The sequence below is a fragment of the Sander lucioperca genome, chromosome 15 (genome assembly GCF_008315115.2).
Source record: "Sander lucioperca isolate FBNREF2018 chromosome 15, SLUC_FBN_1.2, whole genome shotgun sequence".
NCBI classification, from domain to species: Eukaryota; Metazoa; Chordata; class Actinopteri; order Perciformes; family Percidae; genus Sander; species Sander lucioperca.
The window spans coordinates 15437849-15464676 of NC_050187.1; the positions used below are offsets into that span (position 1 = coordinate 15437849).

Below are 26828 nucleotides of genomic sequence, written 5' to 3' on the forward strand. Positions count from 1 at the left end.
TGTGAGAATTTGCTCCCTTGACAATATTCCAACAGAATATGTTGGGAGTTTGTACTGTTGTTTGGATCGAATAATTGAAACAAATAGTGGGCAAATTCATCAATGACAAAAATAATGGTTAGTTGCAGCCCTAATGATATGATACTGTTCAGTATATTACGTCATATGATTAGGAAGTGATACATAAGAATAAGTCATCACAGTAAACAGTTAATTTGACAACATTGGGCAAAGAAACAGCAACCAGCAGTAAAGTCAATGTCTTCATTTGCTATAATTACATCCTTATCAGTCCCTTGCCGCTGACACAATACTTGGTGCTTCTGCTGAGGTTTACCAGTCAAGCTGCTCTCTTGCTGACCTTTCAGTGATAGACAGCTGCTCTGCCAGGGCTCCTGGTTTTCACTGCAGTCTAGCACTTTGATTATATTGACCAGTCCAATCCATGATCTCCTGCGGAAATCCTTGAGCTGCCCAGAAGAGGCATCACTTCATAACTGCAAATCAGTCAGCTGGGCTGAGCCTTGTCCTCAGGGGCACACAAGCATCCGGCTGCTTCTACACCTCCCTCCTACGCTGTTGTGTGTCCCATTTTAATGCTTCGTGGGGGTTAGCCAGATCACCTGTCAGATTTACCAGTCCCATGCAAGACTGTCTGTCTATGCTTTAATATAGTGAACCCCAGTAGGTACTGAAGACAGAGGTGGGCAGCTTCCTGCAGCAGGCCCGCTAGCGGTGCAGGGAGAGTCTAAAGATTATGTAAAGTAATTCAGCGAGTGATGAGAGAGGAGCAGGCCACCACTGACAGCAGGTTTAGCAGGTATGTAGGTCACACAGAGGGAGGCCTCTTTTGCATTTTTCCCTTCCATGTCTATTTTTGTTTTGTCTCACTCTCTTACTTCTTCACCTAATCAGTTAATCACTTACTCCTTTCATCTCAGTGTTCTTGCTCTATTTTATCTCCTTTCTTATCTTCTGACTAGGGCTGTCAAACGATTAATTTTTTTAAATCGCAATTAATCGCTAAATTTCTATAGTTAATCGCGATTAATCGCATGTTTTATCACATGATTAAAATTCTATTAATTTGCATTTCAGAACTGTTTTTAAGTACATATTAACAATAGAAAGCAATTCTTACCAGTGTATCTTGACTGGGAATGAAATGAATGCAAGGAAAGTTACTTTATGAACTTGACTTTAAGATTTGTATTTGTTTATTATTTATTTACTGTAAACAAAAGAAAAATGTGTGAATCTGTCATTATTGCACAATTCCTCCAAGTACCTAACTAAAAAAACAAAAAAATCCCTATCCTTACCAGAGTCAATATAGTGTGCAGTAACTTCTAAATCATTTTGATTACTCACTGACGTCCAGTGATCACCGGTTAATGAGACAGCGTTTGCACTTTGCAGCAGTTCCATTGTGGCTGCTTTCTCCGTGTCGTACAGGCTGTGTATGCGTGAAACTACTGTCCCCCTCGACGGCAATGTATAAAGGCTCCTATATACTAGACGCAGCCCAGCTGGTGCGTGCAAATGTGACGTCATGGGATCGCCGTGACTATTTATACCCGCGCTGGTGCTCGCGACACTAGTTGCAGTCTTCTCCTGAACAGAGGTGGCGCTAATGAGCAAAGGCTACCGATGTTGCTCTTTCTACGGACTAGAAGAAGAAGAAAAAAGTAAACAACAGCAGAAATGGCAGCAGCATTGCCGTCGACGCTTCGATTTGATTTGATGATCTACTTCGTCGGCTCAAGCCTTTCGTTCACCATAAAAGAACTCATCTTAACCCAGTAAGTTTACAAGAGAGACTTGCAGTCACTCTGAGAGTCCTGGCATCCGGTTGTCGGCGAACTCGTTCAGGCCTCCTGTTTCCGCTTTGTCACGCGCCGCTGAAAAAAAAAGCCGTGCGCGACCTCTGCTCGCGCGCCATAAATCGGGCGCACCAGCAGGATATTACGCGCCACCTTGGATGGGGCTAGTATAATTCACGTTTAAGACGGGTCAGAACATGCCAAACGTAGTACGTCTTTAAGACTCGAGTCTTCTACGATGCTGACAGGTCTGCAGTTAGTTGCCACCCATTTCGCAAGAGCTGTAGTCATTTGTTTGGATTTGGTTTCATCAACAGGTCAGCAGCTAGCAGCACTCTCCAGTCACGTTAACTGTACTACTATGCTTAGCTCGTAGGTGGTAGCTCAAGCTTGACATGCTTCTGTGATATTTTAATTCGGCTTTACACAATGTGCATGTGGCTTTTGACTTGTCTAATGAGCTTGAGTTTTGGAAAATAAAAATCGCCATTCAGAATTGTGTTTTCTGCTGTCTTTCTCCATCATGCCTGCAGCCTGCAGCAGCAGGATGTGTTATGAGGAAGTATGGCAGCTTGATGATAAGTAAAGGTGCGGCAAAGGGTCAAAGTAGTAGCCTGTTAGGCACGACGCAAAGCCGAGTGAAGTGTAAAATAAATTAATAAATGGCGGATCATTGTGACTGTTTCACACTGACTTGGACAAAGTGGGGAATACAAAAAGACTAAAAAGAGAGATCAAGAGTGAGAGACATTGCCAGGGGAGATTTTTACTGGCTTTTCGGTTTCTTTCAACCCTTGTTGTGTCTTATCAACGGGTTGCCAGTGGTCATTTTCCAATCCTTTTTTGCAACATTTGTTGTCATCTGTGCCCCCTATTTTCTTTTGCCATCTCTCTCTGCCCTCTAATCATCTTCACTTTCTCTGAGTTGTATCTTAACCCCAAAGCAGATGGTGTCCTGTTCTCCTTTCACTCATTTGGAGTACTCTGTGATTTCTCATCTCGTCAAGCATGGCCCAGGCCTGTGTAATGAGCTTGGGCCTTTTCAGCCTGTTTAGGGGACCCTGACCCAACTTGGAGCCAGCCCACCACAGACACGACTGCAAGGTTACCCAAACCCGCAGGGGAGCACAATGCTACTTAGTGTCCACAACCCCTCGGCCTTTTCTTAGGGAGAAGAAAGGCGGAATATTAATGAAGACTCTTGGCTTTTCAGGAGGATAGCAGTATAGAGGGGCAGTCACAGTGTTTATTGAGCATGCTTGTTTTCATCTCCCTAGCCTGCAGGTCACAGCTCGGTGCTCTTTAATTGGCTCAGATTGTCAGACAGTGTTCCATCTCATGGCAAAGAAAACTCCAGCTATCAAACGCTGACCCCCCTCCCCTTCCTCACCAAATCCCTTTTTCCTGTTTTGAGAATGGCAGCTCATGCAGCTAAGCTATTTTCACAAGCCTGCACTACAAACTTAAACATTAACATATGAAAATGGGATGCTTTCCACATTTACCAGCTCATTAGTTCTTTTGGTTGGGCACTTGTTGAGTTCCACCCGCTGTTGTTTTGCTTGAGCAGGGAGATGTCTTTAATTATCTTTGCAGTAGGCACATCAGCCCCAAAGCTATTAGTCCGTGCAAAGTTCAATGAGGGGCTCTTTGATACCTGTTTAATATACATGGTCCAATGCAGATCAGGCCCAAGTCTCTCATAGACCACCCAGTTTACATGCTGAAATGAATTCTCTCATTTCCTGAAAGGAATGGAGCTTCTCAATAGATACTGTTGACCTTGGTATTTTCCTATCTTATTCTCTCAAGATCAAATACTATTCAACAAGCAGCAACACTCCACCTGCCTCTTAAAATCCTCAGAAACAAAAGACTTGTACCAGATATTTGATCAACGCAAGCAAAGTATAAATACTTAATGCAATCAGTGAAAGAGATTCAGTCTGTAAATGTTTTCAGCTGTGGTGCGTTTGATTTTGGCATACTTTAGTGGCCGTTTAGCAAAAGATACTAAGCACCTATTGGGAAGTGAAAGAACGGTTTTAATGGTTTTCAGTAGCTCCCATGAGATTGCGATGAGTCGTGTCCATTGTTTGAGTGGGAGCGGCTGGACACCTGTGTGACCTGGCTGGGATCAAAGCTCCAGGACCTGTTCAGACACAGCAGACCAGCCCACCACGCCACGGTTTGATGATCAAATGAACTGAAGAAAATTTCCTGGGGAACTGGTAAAGACACTTCGATTTTTAGTCTTTCACTGCTCAAGAAAAGTGGATTTGAATTAAAGACAGGGAGATGTGTCCTGTGGCTGAGGGACAAAAGGAACCTCCTGTTCTGCCCAAGGCTCCTGTCTGGAACATTAAGCAGAGGCGGTTTCCCATGCTGCCATGTGGGTGACCCTCGGAGACTGCCTCCCCTGTGGGCTGACTGAGCTCCAATGACAAGCACATTAAAAGTGGTGTGGAGGCAGTGCTACTGCTGATCATGACAAATGCTCTTTGAGGATGATGCAAAATATTGAGAAGACTTATCATACAAAGGCTAAAGTGAATCAAATATGTATTTCATTTATTAATAGGATGCTTTCAAATCTAACTTGCCATTGCGGTCCAGTCCAAACACATTTCCTGTCAGGGTTGAATATTGTGGTGCAGAACACTAATGCTGACCAACAAAACGTTAACTACCTTGTGTCTAATAAATGAATGGAAGGTGGGGGGGATGTCATTTTCTGCTTGTCTGCATACAAGGGTGACTTATGCCCAACTCTCTTCCTTCCTCTCCCCTCTCCTATGTATGCAGATGTGAGCACACACACACACACACACACACACACACACACACACACACACACACACACACACACACACACACACACACATACAGACACACACACACACACACATACAGACACACACACACACACACGTCCTCCCTATTGAGCTACTGAGGGTTTTTCTCTCCAGGATGTTATCACTAAACTTTTGTAAGGCTGAATTGACAGGAAAAGTTAAAGAATGTAAAAGTTCGGCAAATGTTTTAAATGTTTTAAATGTTTTTGATCTGCTGCGTGGCATCTGTTCACACAATTAATGTGTCACAAAAACTTCACTGAAACATCATGATAAATTGTCAGATAATAAAGATATGAACTGATTATAGCTCTCAAATGTGAGAAAATGCTGATCAGATGCCCTTTTAAACCCTCATTACCAGTCACCCATGCTGATGTTGCCTATCTTCATGAAGAAATGTCACGTTTTAGTGTAATCCAGGAGATATATATGTTTGAGATGGCCAAAGTACAAATATCATATGCCCTCTTTCCCTAGACACCCACAATTACCCATGCGGTATACAAATTGTGTTACTATGCGTACTGTTTTAACATACTAATTTGGCATTTACATACCAAAATGGGGGGTGGGAGACACTGTAAAAGACCTCTTAGGGTCCCAGCTTTAAGAACCACTGGTGTAAGCTGTTTAGTTTGCTGCTGAGGGAGTCCATTCCGTCTTCTGTTTTTCTCTTTTCCCTATCAGCCCTCTGTGGACTGTGCCTCTCCTTCACCAGAACCTTGACAGAGGCCTGTTTTTCTCTCTCCCCCATCTTGTTTATGTGTTTACCACAGCACACTCACATCCTTCCCTAAATGATAGCCCCTCTACTGTCAGTACACAGGAGTCAAATTAGAGAGCAAGACATAGCCGCGACGCTGTTCCCTCCGAGCCTCAGGCAGGCAGGGGAGGCTGGGGCCCCATTTAATTGAAATTCTGAGCTTTTTGCTTTGTCTTGATCAGTTAGAGGCAGATGATGCTAGCCTAGCACCCAGACTGGGTTGTTATTACTTTAGAGAGGAAAAGAAAGGAGCATCTGGAATGAGGCCAGTGCTTCAGTGAGCTCCTGCTGCTGCACACAGGCATGCTATGCTAGCTCATATAAAAGGCAGATATGATGGAGGCTCTGTTCCAACATGAGTCACCACATCAGACACATTCCATATGTCCCGCTTGACGTGTGGAAAAGTGGATCTTTTTATGTTTATGCGTAATTCATTACATCACTATTGACGCCACACGCCTGGCTCTCAAACATATGTGGTACATTGTGTGTGTACATGTTCCCTGTCACTGTGTTCCTTTACTGTGATGATCTTAATCTGGTGGTACAGCTACTTCTTTGATTTATTTGTAATAAAAAGCAGAAAACAATAAAGGATCATTCAGGGTTAAGACAATGTGGTTTTTATTCTCGTGGTTTTGGCCATTTCTCAAACGTCTTTTTATTAAAGCATACGATTTGACATACAATTGTACATTCTAAGAATTTTTTTATAAGTAATTCAATAAATCAAATAAACAGTAAACTTGAAGTGGTGCAGCATTAAAGCAAGGCAAAGCAACAACAAAAAAAAAAAAAAGAGAGAGAGACAAGTAACAACAATAATACAAAAACAGTGGCAAGAACACTACCAGGCTGACCGCGATCCCCCACACTATCCCATCCCCCCCGTCTACCCATCTAACCCCTCCCTATGTATCTCCACCCCATCCACCCTCCCTCACAGAGGCCTTCACTCTAATACCATTATAATTGTCATTATATCATGTGCTAGGATGCGGACTGTTGTACTGGAATTGTAGTTTTGAGGTATGATATAAGGGGTTTCCATGTTTTATTGAATAAGTTGAGCCTGTCTTTCAATGTATACCTTATCCTTTCTAAATGAAGTGTGTTAGTTAAATCCTCTAACCACATCTTAGAAGTAGGTACAGTTGTGCTCTTCCATAAGATGAGGATTAATCTCTTTGCTATTATGAAACAATAAGAGAGAAAGCGCTGCTGTGCCACACTAAGTTTCCTGAAGGTTTCCGATATTCCAAGAATGATGAACAAGGTCTCAGGTTTGATTGAAGTATTTATGACCTCAGACATAATGTTACATATATCAATCCAGAACAATTGGACGCTTGGGCATAGAGCAAAACTATGGAGAAGTGATGCTACAGAAGAGTGGCACTTATCACACATAGGTGACACCTCTGGGTATATGTTGTGTAGTTTCTCCTTTGAGTAATGAAGCCTATGAATAATTTTAAATTGGACAAGACAATGTCTTGCGTTATCTGAACAATTATGTATTTTTTCAAGACTTTCTGTCCATAAATCATCTGGAATAGATTCACCAAGTTCCTCTTCCCACTTACGTTTATAATTTTCAGTCGATGGGGAGCTTATTAATAAGAGATTGTTATAGATGCGGGATATCAATTTACTTTCGTTAGGAGACAGTTTCAGACAGTCATCTATTTTAGATTGTGATTCAGTCTCAAAGTCTCTTAGGTATTACCGAACGTAGTCCCTAACTTGTAGGTAACGAAAGAAGTTATTATTCCCCAGCTCATACTTCCTCTGTAGTTGTGTGAATGAGGCAAAGACGCCTCCCATATATAAGTCACCAATACATTGGACACCCCTCTCACTCCATGTAGAAAAGGCTCCATCCAGACTGGAGGGGGCAAATGTAGGGTTTCTAGCGATGGGTAGCAGAGAAGAGATTGGTTTAAGATTAAAGGTGGTCTTGATTTGTTTCCAGGTACAGATCATGCTATGTATGATTGGGTTGTTATTATACAGGGACTTATTAACCGCAGCCGGAGCTAGTAGGACCGCGGCCATAGAATACGGGTGGCAGTCCTCCCGCTCCAGCATTAGCCAATCAGACATTGGTATTGATGTGTCTAACCAAAAGGTAAACATCTTAATCGCTGAGGCCCAGTAATATAGCAAAAAGTCTGGGAGTGTCAATCCCCCCTTCGATTTTGGCCTACAGAGATGTTTTTTGCCTATTCTGTGAACCTTGTGCCCCCACAGAAAAGGAACTATTAAAGAATCTGGTTGTTTAAAAAAGGATTTTTTTAGAAACATTGGGATGTTTTGGTTTTGGCCATTTCTATCAGTTATGATAATGTTCCACTCTAAGTAATTGCTGATACCTGGGACACAGTGACATCTTCACAACAGCTGGGTGAGAAACGTTCAGACAGGTTATAAACATACCATGATGAACCAGATTATCTAAACTGTTTATTTTCTTTTAGCTAAAACCAAAGATAATAATAATCCGTCATTGCACAGAAAACTTGTACACCAATTGCACAACCGATGGAAGCAGGGTAGATCTCTAAACTATGATTGAAGCCAGCGTTTCTTGCAACTAAATCCAAGGAAATAAGATCCAAGCTGTAAATAACCAAAATTATCCTTTAAATAGTTTTGAGTAAAAAGAAAATACTGTTATTTCCCCCCCTGGACAGTTCCATGATGCCTCAGATCAAAAAGTAAAAATAAATAAATAAAAAGGGTATGATTGTTGCTACTTCGTCCTTCCTGCTTTATAGTAGTCCTGAGTCCCTAAGTCCCTAAGTGGAGTCTTAGGGAAGATATATTTTATTCCAAAAAGTTACAACAGATTTAAATCAGTTCTATGTTGAAGAAGCAGTGTAATGTATATTCGCCATAGCTGGCAGCATACACGTCCAAATTGCTAGTGAAGCAAAGGTAGCACATGCCCAAGCTGTCCACATGCTTTAAGAACCTCTGCAGTCTTACACATGTATCCAAGCGTATTACAACCAAGGACCCTGCGTTTCTATAAGGAATTAAATTACCTTGACCGCAGACTTTTTAGTGTAAACATACACAACACTGAAACCACTTTGGATGCTACGTGTTCTTCTATCTCGCATAAGCAGTTGTATTTGTTTACATCATCGCTGGACTGCCTGGGGAGAGCGGTTATTTTTATGGTGTGCTTTGTTTGGATGATTGTTGTTGCAAAGCAGGGAAGCGGCTCAGGGAGTGACGAAGAAGGAGTTGTGTGACTTCAGTGGTAACAGGGAGATTGAGGGGGGGAAGGATGTGGGTGTGGGAGGGGGGTGTCTCAGGCTGCCTAGTCTGTAATTAATTTTGCATGCGTCTCTCTCCCTTCTCGCATTTGTTTTGTTCTTTGTTGAATAATAACTCTTGAGGAAGGCACAGAATTTCCAGGCATGAGAGACGGTTAAACATCACGACTAATTTAAATGTGAGGCCATGAGTATGAAGTTGTTCTGAAATTCTTGGACTGGCTTTGGTTTTTTTTTAAGCAGAATAATCTTGAGCAAATGATTACTTCTCTAATAGCTAAGCCTTTTATCAACTGCATCTGCATGCATGAATTGACATTCAAGATAAGTAACAAATCTGTATCTGTATGTGTTCCACATTGCAGATGTCTCTGAGATCAACAACGCTGGCACCAGCAATGGAGGTGAGTAGAGATCATCCCCATGAACTATCCAGCCTGGGTGCTGTGATGCATCACTGAAATCCTGCTCTCCACATCCCTTCCTCTATCTCTTGCTTTCCATGCCTCTGCTATTCACGGGTGGATATTTCTGTCAACACACCTGCCTTCATAAAATATCACAGTGCATATTAGAGTTCAGATTATATGTTGGATGCAATTACATTTTAGTGGTAACAGCTCCAGCCAGCATCCAAAGGTTTGTGCAGGTTTAAAAAAGATGTTCACATCCAGTTCAATCCTGATGCCAAAAAGTTCTTGTTAGCTACATTGTAACTATAAAACCATCAGCTTGATTCACAAGCTTGGCAGGGCAGAGATTGTTTAGGTAAATTGATGCTTTTCTGCACAGGATGAGGGGCAACATATTGCATGAATATCAAAGACTCTCCTCACATTTCCCCCTCGTCCCCTCTCTGTTCTCATTTCTCTCCCTTACTCTTATCTAGAGGAGATGAAAGATCATGTCGAGAGCTCAGAAGAACCTGATTCCATTCTAACTGACAGCATTCAGTCCAAAGGTAAGGGCGCTGGGGAAGCACTTACACCCGCTCACTGGCTCGCTTTTATCTCGCACACAATCTCTATTTATAAGCGTATTCTTAATAGTGGCCACAGCTGCTGAATTAAAACTCACTTTATCCGGTAAATTGCACTGTGTAGCTAAGTGTTACCCAGTTTCACCCTCCTTGTCTCTGTTTCCCCCCCAGTCTGTTTCCATCTCTGCAGGGGCTATACTGTAGGATATTTTGGTATAAACGTGTCAGCACGTCTTTGGAGATTGAGTGTGATGAATTGCCTGCAAACTCAACTATCAGACATTTAATAAATCAAGCGTGCCATGCATATTATTTTAACATGCAGCTAACAGACTGTAGGAGCAATAATCATGCCAATAAATCATATTTGATAAGGATATCACACTGTTGTTATTCTCAGGTCTCCGTTGAGTTTTCGGGTAATAAGACAGCATGTAATTTGAATGTAGACATATGTGGAGAGGGCTATGACAATCTATGTCTACATTTGTTCTTTGTGTGGCTCTATAGAGGTGTTGAGCCAAAGAATGGAATTCAGATTCAGGCATCGTAGTTTCCAGGTAGAAAAAAAATCATTAAGCAACTGTTGTGAACAGATTGTCAGGGTTGAATAAATAGGAAAGGCTAGCAGCATATGAAATAACTTGGCAGAGGCAAATGGGTTGGTGTAGAAAGGAAAGAGCTTAAACATTGCCAGACAAAGAGCCAGAGAAGAAAAAAAGCTTGTTATCGAACAAGCATGTGAATCAGGGTGGGAGGGTGTATAAGGGAGCTGGTAGAACTCTATCAGAACATATGACACTGGGCATAACAAACGGACTGCCCTGTTTTCTGAACAAAGACGGTGGGTTGTTTAATATTAACTAAAGATTTCCATTACAACAGAGAAAATGAATCAGCCTCAGTGTCCAAATGTCTATTTATCCATATGTCTGTCACACACAATTTCTGCAACATCACAGATCAGATTTTGGCAAAACTTTGGGTAATAATGCATGTCACTGCCCTTTATTGGCTTTTATAGTTCTGTTTACTGTTAGTGGTTAACTAAGAGGTACTTTTGTACTGGGGTACAGTCTATCCACCAGTGCAGGATATCTTGCTCTGGACCAAAAAAATAAATTTGGTAAAGACATTCCTGGTCCCCAGAGAATATCTCCTAGTGGTTTTGGGTGACCCCATAACATTTAATGACACTATCAGGATCAACGTTTTGGTCCATAACAAAATATCCAGAAAACCAATCACTGGAGGTTCCGGAAAGTTGCTGTAGATATTCAGTCTCTGATGCTTTTAGCGAACCACCTGAACTTTCCTCTATTGCTAGCATCACACCAATATTTCCACTTCTGCACTAGAACTAACGCCACCCTCAGGCAAAAAAGACAACATTGCATATAGTCTAAACACAAATTACTACAAAATATCACGACCAGATTCATGTCTCCAATGGGACAAATGCCTTTTGATTTTAATGACCCCCGTGGTCTTTCTCTAATGCCAACTTTAGTATAACCTCTACATGTTGCCATTAATACTGGTGAGGCTCTGAGAAAAGCAAGTTCATTTATTGTTTCTCCTAGGAGTGCAACTCACAATTATTGTTATTATTGATTCAACTAGTGACAGTTTACTTTTGATAAGATGTTCAGTTTACCATTACATATGACAAATAAAAGCACCCAGTCCTCACGATTGACAAGCTGGGACCAGGGAATATTTGGCAGTTTTGCTTTACTTAAAATTAATCTGCGAATCTGCATTTTGATAATTGCTTGATTCCATTTAGTTCCATTTACCCCTTTCATTTTGTGGTGTGCAATTATCATTTCAGCCTATATTTTGAATAGAAGTCTCCAGATATTGTTATTAGAAGTCTCCAATCCTCTCCTTTGCTGAAGTCAGAGAAAGAAATATACATCCAGCAATAAACGGTAATATTAAAGACACAGTATTGCTTACCTAAAGGTGCAATATGTAATACTGACAGCTAGTGTTCAAAATAGTTACTGCAGTACAAATTCAAATTACTGGAGAGATTCATCTCCCCCGCCCCCTCCTCCCCAGACTCGAAGTTCACGGAGGTTGCCAGGCTGAGACAGCAGCATCCACAACAATGTTGCTAGACGCTTGTCTCATGTAGCCGGACATTACTTCACAGCCCAGCGGAGTAGCTAACGTTAGATGCTGGCTATATTGACAGTCATAAAAGCCCGTGCTCACGCGGAGCTCTGTACCCAACTGACAGACACACTTTTTTTTCGGCTTAGAATTACGATAGGAACCGCTAAAAACACAACAACCTCGCTGTCCTCTCCACACGCCAGAGAGACACACTTCCTAGGCTTAGAATTACGGTGAGAATCACTAAAAATAACACTACTTTGCCGTCCTCTCCACCCGACTGAACACACTTTATTGGCTTAGAATTATGGCAACAATCGCTAAACACACTGCAAACTCACGGTCCTCTCTTCCCAATTTACAGCCCCCCTCTCTTTGCTTAAAATAACTCACCGTTGTTGGCTACGGCTGCTGAACAGGCTACACGTTGTAAACAGTGCCATGTCATTTCTCCGAGGCAAAAATTCCCTTTGGTCCTACAGCCCACAAGTCCAACATCCACCAGCGATATTACGAATCCCACTATGGCCACGCCAAGACTCACCCTTCAATAGCATTTATTGGCCAGGCGTCCATGCTTACGCAAGGTAACGTAACCCCCCTTTGTACAGGTCCTATCCCCTGACCAATCGGCTATCCTAACCTTAACCACTCAAGGTCAAATGCCTAACCCCAACCAATCGAGCTGCTTTGTAGGGCGGGTCTTGGCGTGGCCATAGTGAGATTCGTAATTTCGCCACCAAAGGGACGTTGGACTAGTGGGCTGTAGGACCAAAGGGAATTTTTCGGGTTATTGAGAGGTCGGAACAATGGAGCGTCAGAGAAATGGGCAGTCCCCTTGTGAACAACCGTGGCCTGCTTGCCTGATCTTCCGGTAACGTTAGCAGGGTTAGCATGGCAGCGTTAGCCAGAACCAGTCGGGATCACTTTACTGGCTGTGTCTCAATTGTTTTTGCGAGTAACCAACTCGGGTACTCTAGCTATATAATTCAATGTGAGTAGCTACATGAATGTTGAAATGACATAAAATGCCCGTCCTTGGAACGGTGATAAATTAGCCTAAAGCTAATGCTTACCTGTTCAGCCAACTCGGTGTCCTTTTGGGCTCTAAGCTGTCTCCATCTTTCAAATACATCTCCAATATTTACCCGGGGTTTGTTACGTCTCTGGTTACCCAACTGTTAGAAACATTCCAGGTTTTTTTAGGTCGGGTAGAATCTATCTCCGTTGATCCTGTTTGTTTGTTTGCTGCTTTCATGGCTGTACTAATGTTACAGCTGTAGCGCGCTTGGTTTACGTTTTTACAGGTATATCTGGCAACCCGGCCTGGCTGTCAAACTGGGCAGTTGATAATAACACACAGGCCAAACACAAACAGAAATTCCGTCACGGAACGGAAATTTAAAAAGGAGAAAATACTGGCATTAGCATTGTTGTCAGAGAAGATAGTATTTCAACTTAGCATGTTTCCTTAATATCTGATGACGCATTTGGGTCATTTTTGGATTTATTACAGTAAATATATTACATATTGGACCTTTAATGTATGAACCAGTATTTCAGTGATGCAAAATCTAAATTCAGACTATGAACTTGTTTTCCATTCAGACATTGTTGAGAAGAAAGAATGACCAGCTGAGGGAAGGACAATCAACCTCATCTGACAGCCAGCAAAACTGTGCGAAGGCCAACCACTCTGGTGTCAGACGGGCTCATGTCAGTATGGGCTCTGACACTGGCCCAGGACACCCAGTTACTCACAAGATGCTCACATTCCCAACTTTATTTAGCCTATTCCCTCTCTGTTAAGAAACTACAAATCCCTGAAGTATGTATGTATGTATGTTATATGTACGTATGTGCAAAACCTTACTATAGGACTTGAACATATCAACCAGAAAAGATGAGCCATACCTCACTGTGTGTTAGAGTCATACATCATTTTGCCAGCAGGGTGCGATGAGATAAACCAGGTTCAAGTCTGCATTTGATCTATACCCACTGTGAGAGCACGGTGAAGCTGTCAGAGGACAACAGTCACAGCTCCGACATGTTGACACCCCAGACTGGCTGATGCTTAACATCAACCGTGCTTTTGTTCTTACAACACCACAGTTATGATGACATTCAACAGTGGAATACCTGACAACACCCTACATTTGTAAGCCTCTTTGGAGTGCAACACATTGACACCTGCCATGTCTTCTCACACACGACTGCAGCTCGAGCTCCATTGTTTAGTCAAATCAGCCAATACTCTTGATTCAGACCACAGTCTGTACGGCAGTGTGTCACTCCCCGGCCTTTTATCTTTGAACATCACTGATCACATCTGATCTCCGCCACTGCTGTAACTGCAGCTTTACTCGTTTTACCAAGAAACTGTTCATCAAGGCCCACGTACACTTAAGAGGATATGAGTGTCTTTTAACTAATCAAATAGTTATTGTCGCCCCTTTTTCTTTGCGTTTCTAGTGCATCCAAGAAATTGGCTTTGAACTTCATCACCATAAACACGACATTTAACCTTTGAGTCGTCTTCGCTTTTGCTTGTCTCCTTACCAGATTGTCTATAATTGTATTGAAGGAATCTGCCTTATTTCATATCAAACTACAACATCACAAACACAGACCTAAGAAGGTGGTCCATGTATGAATTCTTGGTTGTGTATTGCTTGCAGATGATTTGTAATTCTAAGTACATCATGTAATGGCTAATGGCCTGTTGTTATTGGGTTTTTTTTCTCTCTTCAAAACATGGTTTTGTTTAAATGTTGGTATGATTCATGAATTATTTTCAGTGGTGCCATACTAAAGATCAGATTAATAATGAAATGATGCCTTCATACTTTGATGTTTGCTTTGCTAAACTATAACAGAAACAACTAATAAAATGTAAAGGTGGACGCCATGTCTCAGCTCTTAATGTACCTTGTAATGTGTCTTGTTTTTACTTCTGTCATGACAGTAGCTAACATTTTGTTTTGGTACAGTTAATTTCCCCTCAGTTCATACATGTGAAGTTGAACTGTAACAGAGCGATCAGACAGAAACAATTAGTCTGTCCTGTGATCTCCAGCATGCTGCCTCTGTGGCCCTCAGGCTCTCTCCTGTATCAAATGAGAAGAGATATCTGGCAGACCCTCTCACCCCAGAGCCCTCCCTCCCTCTGGGAAACTGACTAATGGCCAGAGACCTCACAAGGAGTTTGTTATCAAAGACTCCGCAGCTCTCCAGAGCAGAACCTCGTCTGTCTTATCTGGAAAAATCTTTTGTAAATGTTTACTAATGTTCACAATTCCTGAAGTCACACTTCATGAGTTGGACCACCACATGTTGTCACAAAAGTACTATTTTACTAATTAGGCATTAAAGCAAATTTATAGAACTTAAAAAGTGGCAACTTTGACGTGGCACGGTTAAAAAGCAACAGTCTGCACTAGTTTCCACAACGTTTGTCTCATCTTTCAACATAAAAAAAATATCTATCAGAATAAAGCTGGAAACAAACCCGGGGATAAGCCAAATACTATAAAGACTGTACAAACCACATGTAACAACTTTGTTTACACCAACATGCAGATTTGTTTAGTCCTCACAACCAGAAAAGAGCACACATTGAACATCTGATGTAAATATTGAGGCAACACACTGGGCCTACAGACACATTGCTTGGTAACCACCAAACTCCTGCAAGGACACAAATACTTGCTTAGCATCATGAGATGGTGGATGGAGAGATAAGGGCAACGATTACTGTAAACTTTGAAGATGAGCTGAATGAGAGATAACTTCATCAGATTGAGGTACACTACAGGTGAGCTGCAGCTCTGCTGCACAAATGCCTGAGGTGGAGTATATCATATACTATATCTATCACTCACAGCACATCACACTAGTTTACTGTGTGCTTAATGTTTTCAGCCAGTTATGTTTAGATCATTATTTAAACGTGATGACAACAGTGCCAATTCCAGTTAGAAATATTACTCATGTTTAAAATAACTGTTCTGAGATGATGGTGGGCAGCAACTGGATCAGAAGGCAAATTATTAGAATCCTTCAACTCTCTGAACTGAATGCTTTTATCTCCTGGCTGTCAACAGCAAATGACCTGGATTGGACAGTCTTGGACCGATAAGTCTTCACTCCCAAATCAGATTTATTATGGGTTCAACGATGTGTCCCTGCATTCAATTCTGAGCCTGCTGTAGGGCAAATCAAGGAGTTTTCACAGTGAACCATTTATAATTACAAGTGCACTCCACCAATTTAGTATTGCACTCCCTTGGCATTGTCAGACTCACAATGGACAGTTTTTTAAAAAACTATGCCGCGAAATAGCCTCCGGAAGGAACTTATTTTGGTAGAACAAGAAAGCATAAGGCAACAGACTTCCGGCCCAAAAGAGTGTTATTTCCGGTGGCAACGGAGCAATCCCGGAAGTGGGACGTCGTGGATATAGACTACAGGTCTGGTAAACTCAAGTCAAAAACTTGTAATCTTTAGCATCAACCAAACCTGCCCAAGTGACATCACTAAAGTCTACTTTACTGGGGTTTTTTTGGCACTTTTGCCTTTATTTGATAGCTTTACAAAGTAGAGATGGACAGGTACCATGACAAAGGAGGGGTACAACCTGCAACAAAGATCCCCAGCTGGAACCTAACTGGAGAAGTTGTGGTTATGTGGTACGTGTCGTAACTAAGGCTACCAGGACACCTAAAGACACTGCAAATCCAGTCCCACACATGCAAGATGAAGAAAAGGAATTCGTAACATGTTCCTGTTCATCCCAGCACATAAGCACAGATAATAGCAACAAGTATCCTGCTTTTTCTCCAGAGACGCATCAATCAAATACAGGAACATGGTGTTTTAAACATTACCTTATAAAGAACAATATTTAGCTATTAATGGTTTTGATAACATAATGACAAAAAAGCATCAACAACACGTTTCTCTCTCTCGTTTACATTCCATTAACTTGTCGCATGCCAATCGGATGTCAAGAGTGATTGTCCCTGGAACGGAGACGGTTTAAATTTTAATGACTTCATTTGAATGTTGCATGTCAGAGCGGAGTGTTCCCTGAACTTGAGCAGTAGGTAGTGTCAAGGGAAATAGCTTAATCGCACAGGCTTGCTGCCACACACCGGCTCCCTGGCATACAAAACACTTCAGTGCTACAATAACAAACTGCCGCCTATTCCACAAAAACAGCCTGCCGTTCTAGTTTACACTGAACAGTGTTGGATTTTCTGGCTTACATCACAGTTGTACGGCTGAAATTGTTCACTCGCACTGCAAAAACATCTCAAAGGCACTGTATCTACACATTTAAATAAACCAAGCCGTGTTTTTGAAAGTTTCTATCTGACAGGTCTTATCAAGCGGCTGTAGGCTGATATGATGTGCTCTGTTTATTCCATTTTACAGATGAAAGCTCTGCGGACCTCTTCTTAAATAAACATGCATTACCATGTTCTGTCTCTGCTGTTCGCTTTCCCTCTACTCTCCTGCTGCTAACTCCTCCCACTGTCTTCCACCCTCCCGCCACACTACTATGCCGACCCGGCGCCACACTGGCTGTTAACACAGCACAAACAAATTGAAAAGAAAAAATAACTCCAGCTCTAAAGCTTTAAATCCCAGGACTAGATAAGCTGTTTTTATCTGAAGTACAGTGTTTGTCCTTCATGAAAATTCATCGCCCCCACAAGAGACAAAGGCAACACTATAGGTGAACTAAGCCGAGATAAACACTCTAATTGGGATGAAAATTGACGCCATTCATTATAGATGTCTGTCTTCAAAGGCAGCGAGAGCCACTGAAATGTTGAAAGGAAATTGACTTGCAGCGTTGCTAGTTTGCTTTGAACAAGTGAGAATACGTCGATTAAACTCCACCAGCACAAGACGGTTATGCAGATTACATTTGTTGTCTGACTAAAAAAGCGCTGGTCTCATGCTGATGGCCCCTCATGACAAGAGAACAGAAGAAAAAGAGGATTAATCAACTAATTCTATCTCTCTCGCACTCTGTTGTTGCTCTAATTATCAACTTGATAATGTGCTTATTCAGGTGATATGGAAAATTCTCATTATTGTGGCTATAATACAGATAAGACCACTGTCTCGAACATAAAGTATAAAGTTATCCATTCCAAGTCAAACTCTGCTTTTTTAATCACTGAGCAATCAATTAGGGTTGAGGAGAGCAGTTCTCTTCTCTCTTTTCTCTTCTCGCCGGAAATTCCGCCAGATGCCCCTCTTTTCGGCTGGATGTCGGTTACCTTCCGCTTTCTTTGTGTTGTAATTTTAAACTCTGGTGGATTTATGAGGACTAGGGTTAACTGCTCTTCAGATCTCTGCAGGGTAAATCCAGACAGCTAGCTAGACTATCTGTCCAATCTGAGTTTTCTCTTGCACGACTAAAACAACTTTTGAACGTACACGTTCCACCAAAACAAGTTCCTTCCCAAGGCTATTTTGCAGCAGCTCCGTGGGGAGCTTAGCGCCGCCCAAGACAATTCTGATTGGTTTAAAGAAATGCCAATAAACCAGAGCACATTTTTCTCCCATCCAAGAATGCTTTCTGGACTAGCCAGACCCTGGCGTCAGGTTACCAATATCTCTGGCCAATCAATTGTTCGTTTTGCTCTCAAGTCTAAACATCTAAATCTGAGTTTGACCCTTCTTCCAGAAGAGTAAACATATCATAAATGCAGGCCCTTTTCCATCACTGTTGATACTGTAGTAACATAATTCATAGTGACAGCTCAAAACTGGGCTACAAAATCTGTGCTGGCTTTCGGACTCACAGAATCAGTCAACAGCCAAGCCCCACCAAATGGACTAGCAACATAATTTACTCCTATACCGATCTCAACAGTGCATTTTTGCCCATCTGTGACTTTGTGAAAAATAAAGAGAAATGCAGTGTGAACATACGTTTACACATGTGAGTCATCCATGGTCACCTACAAGTTGCAACACATACAGGTATGTGTTTTGGTGCACTTTCAGATTTCAGTTTCTTTGGCAAGTCAATACCAGAAGTACCCCAGGCATCATGGACATGTAATGCCATCAAGTTGGCAACACTACATTATATTCCACTTACTGTTTCTCTACTGTCACAAGTAAAAAAAAAACTGCATTCATCTGTTGTAACGATTCCTATGAAACCCTGTGATGCACAGTTCTCAGAAGAGTAGCTATGTTGAATGAGTTTGTCAAAAAGAGAGAAAATAGCATCTCCAGTTTGACATTTTGTATGTTTATTGTGGTAATATTATGTGTTTCGCTGCAAACAGGCAAACTCACAGCACCAATCAACAAAATGACTCACTGTTTTAAGAGCTATTCAAATTAATGCTGGCAGCAGCCTCTGCCTGTGTGATTAACCCAACCACCCCTGGCAACTTCTTGGCAACTGTCACCTATCACTGTTGCCAAAGAAGTTGCCACAACCTTAAATGATAAATGTGCTGAAATTCCACACAGATTACTGGGCATATTGGTAGGTTTGCTGTAATTTGTTGTTGTTGATTGTTGACAATGCTGTGAAGAATTACATCTACTTTCCCGAACAAATATGAGATCACATCTTCACGAGAAAACAGATAAGCTTGATTGCTTTTGCATTTCGGCCTCTTGTCTGTCAGCGCTGAAGGAGCATTTGGAGTCCTCCAGTGCTTCAGAGAAGTGTTGCCGTAGCAACAGGCTGTAGTAAGTGAGGCCCTGAGTGCATTCAGTACAGGTGAATTGAGTTTAACCAGAGAAAAGTGAATGAGCCATCCCAACCACTGTGTCCAATTTAGCTCGGCTCATTTGCTAAGAAAATGTATGAAAGGAAGGTGAAGTTATGATGAATTGATTTAATAATAAAATACTTTACAGAATAAGATTTTTTTTTAAAAAGCAAGCACAGCTGTGATGGTGGACTACACACATTTGACAGGTGAGCTAAACTGAACCTGGTAATATAGCTGCTGGTTGGTGGTCTTATTACCATCTTATTATCTATGCTGATTTGCCCGTTGAGAAAGGCAGAATATGGATATCAGACCGTTAGGTGTTTAGGGTGACATGCTCCTTTCAGAATCCTCTGGCTGCAAACCACATTTCTTTATTACATGGGTGCCATAACATTAATGTCTCCCTAAGGAAAGCCTTCAGTTAACAATGAGCAACAGCCAAGTGTGGTAAGCGTTTGCTTGACTGTACATGGTGTGACCCTTAGGTGCATATTGTATGTGTATTTATTAATTCACAGATAAGGGTGGAGAGCGCTGCTCCTTCCCACCAGGATTCATTATTTTCTGTTCCGAACTCCTGCTGGTTATGTTAATGTATCATGAATTTCCATAACAAAATAGGCATCAAGGTAGGCAGGAAAATCACTTCAACACAGCATGCAATTTAAATGTGCCATTTCACAACCAATCATTCAGCGATGAAGACATGCTAGTCATCTCAGGGCAAGGGGAGGGTAAAGGACAACATGTAGGGATATTTTCAATGTTCCCAGTCATTGTTTGACTGACATCAGTCCCTCTGTTTTGTCCTCTTTATGCCCTTCACTATCAATAAAGTGAATAAATACATATAACAGTATATTCCTCAAAATCATAACTCATTAAAACTGGATTTTCAGTTATTGTTTCCTGAGAAAACAGTTCAGAATGCATGACATTGGATAGTTTATTTTCATGATGCATACCTGTGTGAACTCCATTAATAAATATGATTCATTTAGCATCATTGTCAAATTGCCTGAGCCTGGCAGAGAGGTGCTGACAATTCAAACGAGCTGATAGAGATGATTAAAATGACACCAAACACCACTCTTTAGGCTTTCCTGTCACAGAACGCCACAGCTTCTCTGCGAGATGCAACTCACTAAACACCTCATACTGCAATATACAGGGAGATTTTCTCATTCACTGTTAATTGGCTCATTTATTCCGGTGCTCAGTGAAGAAAAAAAAGACAGCAGAGATTAAGCAAACTTGGCAAACAAAGTTTTGGAGCATGTCTGAGGCGAGCTGTCTGGATTGGAACAGACACCGGTATTAATGGAGAGAGGCTCGAGCGTCTGTAGACAGTCAATGCCACCCGTCCCTCTTGTCTCCAGGCTAAATGCCTCTTGTCACAGCTGACAACTTCTGCAATTGATTAAGTCAGTCTTGCTGACAGGAAGATACAAGGTCACAATTATGATGAATGTTCTGTTCTTTTGATATTATGGGGACTTAGTGAAAAAAAATACTTCAATTCTGTTTTGTGGAGCTTATAATAATTAGATTGGGTCAGTCAGCAAGTGATAATACTGTTGTTCTGAGTAAACTCGAAAATTCATTCCTGCGAGATTCACTCGGATAAATCTCAAACACGTCACTGAAGATTGCAAGAACTTTTCTCACTGGCTGTAGCAAAAGGAATAAAAATTCAATTTCTGTGGTTGATTCAGTTTATTCATCACACCATTCCACTGTGCATCTATCAGTTCACCAATATATTAATGTAGCCTGTCAGATGTGAGTTTAGGTCCTTCTCACCTTCAGTGTCTGCGCGCCTCAATATCTCCCATCTCTACAGTGCTTCACGGTTCAATACTCTCTGCTCTAATATATATGACTGATCCTTTCAGAAGCCAATTCAGAAGCTAACCACCACATTCCGGACTTCTATCGGGCCCTGATAACGTGAGGTTTGACCATCTGTCAGCGCTGTGACTGTTGGCTATAAACTTCACGCTCTGTCTTTTTATTAATCTGTTTCTCAGAAGAGATGCAGCCAGCGCCTGAGAGCCACAGGCGGAATCAGAGAGGAGAGAGAAATCAATTACTGCCTTTGCCTCTGCCTAAAACAAGCCATGTCGGAGACCTTCTACAAAAGGAGGACAAGAGGGGCCGGTGGCCCCTCAGACTCCCAAACCTCAGGAGACGGGGCGGAGAGCATCCTGTCACAAGCTCTGACACGCAGCCATCACTGCCAGCAGCGCAAAATAGGCCCCTGTCACACCTCAAAATGGGATCCAGCCATTTCATGTGCAATCAGGCCTACATCAGTGATTGATGGCTACATAGTGGAATAAGAGGGAAGACAGCAGAGAGGTCGCTAAGGCAGAAAAGTGAAACCATTTTGAGTGGTTACCTTCCAAAGCCCATGCAATTTAGAATCCCTAAAAGTACGATGGTGAATAAAAACTTTTTGTGAGGTATTACAGGAGGCATGCTGAAAATGGTTGTGTGTGATGTGTCTTTCTGATCATATGTTTAATAATTTAAGGTACACTACTTTTACCTTGATAGAAGATTATAGGTCACAATTATATGTCACAACCATAGCCTATTTCTCTTTCTGATGGCCAATTATTTGGTTTCGTCTCAGTGCCAATGACATATAGTCAAACATCGAGAGCAAGGTTTGACATTTACCAGCAAGTTAGTGCTTTTTCGTGGGATACAGAAATTCTCGTGTGATTCTCGGTTTTGCATTATATAAAACCTTATGTTCATGGTATGCCTCTCTTAGGTCCCTGAACTGCAGGTGAGGCAGTTGAAATAACCTAAAAGCCATTAGAGGGTGAAAACAACTTCAACAATAACCTTCCTTGCTGAAAATATTTTTTTAAACTCAATAAATGACTTTGGGCTGTCATTTTTTACTGAAAGACTTTTCCATATCATATTCCCATGAGCGATAGTGAATACAAAGTAATTAATTTAAAGCCAGAATGCAAAACTATTTCAGTCATACAAGAAATCATTTTGAAAAAGTGAATATCCTTATTCCACGGTTACTAGCAAGCCCTGATTGTTTTAGACATTTTGAATGATACCTAAATCCTCCAGCCACATTCTACCTCTATAAAGCCAGAATGTGTTTTGAGGGGGTGAGAAATGAGCAGAACCAGCATCCAGTCCAGCCACTGAGATATGAACTCAATAAAACACTGCTTTCATTGTTGTCATTTGGTCCAAACCAGCTGGTGAGGCCAGAGACAAAACACAGCATCTGGCGTGGGAGACTGTGGACCCTTCGTCACAGCATGCATCTGTCTGCCTTGGTATGTGTAGATGCAATAGCATGGATGTGCGTGCATGGTCTGCAGACAGGAGACGTGTCACAAATCGCTGCTTCCATCCACGCGCCAGGGACAGTGTGCCCATCAGCTTGGCATGATTATGGCCATGAGAGAGGCTCTGATTGTGGGATGCTGGAGCGTGAAGCTACAGGAGGGGAACAGAGAGGGACGTGGCTGGGCCAGAAAGGAGGGATGGAAGAATGGATGGGAAGCCCAGCTGGCGGCTGCTTCTAATTGGGCTGAGCAGGTTTTCATGGCTGACCAGACCCATATGCAGTGCGGATCTAAAGAGAGAGAGGGCCACAAGCAAAGTAGCAGGGCAGGCCAGGCTGTAGGGGTGGAGGAGGGGGGTGTAAAACGGGCGAGAGGCTGGTCACACTCCAGCAGTCACAGCCTCTTTGTGACAGGGGGCAGACAGGGCCAGCTGTCATCCCCTGACAGGAACACACACACCCCTCCATGTGTACTGATAACACAGGCTCAGTGAACACACAAAAACAGAAGCATAACAAAAAAATCCACTTATGAAACAACTACTTTAAAGCTCCATTGTGTAATTTTTTGAGTTGATTCTTAGCAAAAAACCCTTTGTTCTTTCACCAATATGTGCTCATTCATGTGTAATTACTTCCACCAACTAATCAAAGTATTCTCGTATGCGTAGAATCTGCCATTCAGAATCATTCAGAATACATATGAGCGAACAAGGGGGTAAGCGTCTGTCAACAACGCGCAGCTCCTATGGCGCCATTTTGATGCTATCAAGCCATCACCCGCCGTTAGCATTCTATTGACTGCCATTCATTTTGGCAGCGAATAACTTTATATCTGAAGTGTTTAAAGACTTTATTTGTCCATTGTTTATTTCTAAAGAAACACGACAATGTATAAAAGGCTCCATTACCTTGTACCTCACGTTATGGCTCCGTAGCAAGCGTTTTTATAAAAATAGGCTAACAATTGTGTCATAACCATGCGACTTACTGTCGCACAGTAGAGAAATTACCGTACAGTACAGGAGACGCTCGCAGGCAGTTTCGACTTACATTAGCTGTTTAAGTTTAATTACTAATGTTAACTAGCATTTTAGTTAGCAATAATTAGCCTGTGCCTATGTTATCTCCTTACATATACCTACGCGCTCCGTCTCTGCAAGATTGGGAATGATTGAGATTTCTCTTGGCACAGCTACCAGAAAACTTTCAGACAGTTTGCTCACGTCACATCTATGTCGTCTCTCTCAGTTGAAAGCTGCGCAGTAACGCTCAGCCATCACCGGAAAAGTGCTTCTAATATCCTTCACTGGTCTCCGTCCAGAGCAACAGGATCTGTTGGTCCAGTTTATATACTGTCTATGCGAGCGACTCGCTCGAATGACGGCCGCCATGTTGCGCCTCCATCTTTAAAATACATTAGCCAAAGAGGGACATACTTCTGCGTTTCACGCTTTTACACTCAGTGGCACCGTGACAAATGCCAGGGAGGGGGAGAAGATAACGGAGTCGCCAAGGAAGTTAAAAAGAGAATTAAAACGACAACGCGACAGGCAAAGCAACAAGACCAAAGTTAATATTGGAGTGGCTTTTCCAAGATGGAAAGAGGAGCAAGGATTTTAAAAAGGGACGCCGAAGTTGCCTGCTTTCTTCTAAAAAGGTAATTCTGCAATTTATGTAAATTTGAAGTTTTATAGTTGCTTGGCTAACTATAGCATGGTTGTGCATAACGCTAGAACGACGTCTAGGATACTTTTCCTCGCTTCAATGATGAAAAAGGATTGTCTACCTTGTAACATGAACGTAATCGTATGTGTCGTGATTTCCCTGGCAGACAACTCACGTAATGGAGTTGTAACACAGACTAGCTACAGCTAGAACAGCTGCATGTAAACGATGGAGATACTAAGAGCTAATTTTGGTTTCATTGACATGATTGTTCATACTGCTCAGAGAAATATATTAAAAACACAAACCTCCGTTGCTTCTCTTCTACGCTGTAAACATTTCCTTACACTATTATTTTGGAACAATATACAGAATAACGATAGCACTGATACTTTACTAACATTAGCTTGCATATGTTTGGGAACCTGATAGCTGATGTTAGCAATGAAATGGTACCAAAATAACATAAAACTATTATTACACTGGAAGGAACACTCACGGACGAAGTCGTACTTCTTGGAATAATACAGCCACCGTAGGAGTTAAAATGCGCTCGGAATGGGGGGGGCTAGAAAGTAATATTCAGTTGGTTGTCATATACAATTTCACCGCTAGATGGGAGAAATTCTTACACAGTGAAGCTTTAATCAAGGTTTCCGGCACTCACTAAGGGAGGAACTCAATTGGCAAAAAAAACACAGCATGACAGACAGGAAGGGACCTGATGAGAAAAACCAGGGGGTATGGGTGTATTGAATTATTCCCTCCAGATATTTACTGCATGCCATTAGAAACAATTAGAAGTGATTACAATGGAGGTGAACTGACAAGGGGAGTGTGGATTCCTCCACCACCACCCCAACTACCCCCCACTATGCCTGTTAGAGGTGGGTGTTAGTGCGTGTCGTGCTCAGTGGGTGAATCGATTCACTTCACACTCTCTGCAGCATTAATTAATGATCTGTGCTCTGTATTGTACAGTGACTGGCTGTCATGCCATACTTTCTTTCCTAACTTCACTCCATCCTTACTCGCCAAACTCTCCTTAGGCCTCTCTTTTCCTCCTATACGTTACCTTACCTTTTCATTTTACAAAGACATAACACAACAACACGGATGCACTTAAACATAAACGCTGACACAAACAATAAATGTACCAATAAGGATTATAATATTGAAACAGAATATATGTTTTCATGGAACATAAATTCTTGGAGCGCCATTCATAGGCCTTTGTTTTTATTTATTCATTCCCTTTACAACCGAGCAGATGTCTGGAGGGCAGACCACAATTCTGTTTATGAGAAAAGAGAGAGGGAGAAGAGAAAGGTAGGAAGTCAAACCTGATGTATAACCCATGGCTCACTGCTGCCTCCTACTGTATGAACAATAGTACTCTACAAACAATGCACTACACAGATTTACCCTTGCCGAAGCTTTAATAGTCAGTAGGCAAAAACATTTTTTTAAATACTTTCTTAGCTTAAGGTCTCAAATTTGATTTCTCTGTGCTCAAATGTGTCAACACTTTATGTGTGTGTGCACACAATACGACACATATTCTCTGAATGTGTAACATAGTTTTCGAACTTGTACACTTAATGGTGTCATGTTTGTTCTGTTAGTTTGACATTTTCATTGGGATTTTTAAAATGTCAATAAAGCCCTGAATAATTTATACTGTAACTCAAGAGGTTTGATTAAGTGAAACACAGTATTACATTATATCCATGCCTACTCACACTGACATATCAGTGTAGGCAGGGAGTGAGAGTGATTGGAGTGACTGCAGGAGTCTCCAGGGGGCTGAGAGAGACAGTAAACTAAGCCATGAGAAAAATCAGATCACCTTGAATTTGCATAAACAGCCTTCAAATGGCTGCGCAGAGGGTATAAGTGTTAGCCATCCAAGCCTGAATAACTCCCAGCCGCGGATTAGTATTGGGTTCACCCAGGTCATTTAACACTTAAGACAGTCTCCAGGGAGCCTATTCATGTTGGACAAATTGTTTTGTCTTTACGGCAGCTCTGCGCTGCACAGGGGTGTTAGTGGAGTTCTGAGGAGTAATTTGCCGCCTGTAGTGAGGGACACTTTGCACCCTGTTCCTTCCGTTCAGAAAGTGGGGCCATAGCAAAAATACTAAATGGCAACAGGAACAACACCAGCACCAATTACAAGGAAATAGTCCCCGTCTGGGTTAAGGTGCCGAGGATGGGCCAAAGAGACGGAGA

General features: G+C 41.9%; 1 protein-coding gene across 6 annotated transcripts in view; it reads left to right on the forward strand.

Moving 5' to 3' along the window:
* Positions 1 to 14763, forward strand: part of macrod2 (mono-ADP ribosylhydrolase 2) — a 434913-nt gene extending 420150 nt beyond the window's left edge. For all 6 annotated transcript variants that reach the window (XM_035992660.1, XM_035992661.1, XM_035992662.1 and 3 more), the window contains 3 exons: positions 9100 to 9138; positions 9624 to 9695; positions 13446 to 14763. In XM_035992660.1, the coding sequence (XP_035848553.1) occupies positions 9100 to 9138; positions 9624 to 9695; positions 13446 to 13468 (134 nt within the window). In that variant the 3' untranslated portion in view covers positions 13469 to 14763. The remainder of the gene's footprint in view (positions 1 to 9099; positions 9139 to 9623; positions 9696 to 13445) is intronic.
* The last annotated feature ends 12065 nt before the right edge of the window (positions 14764 to 26828 follow it).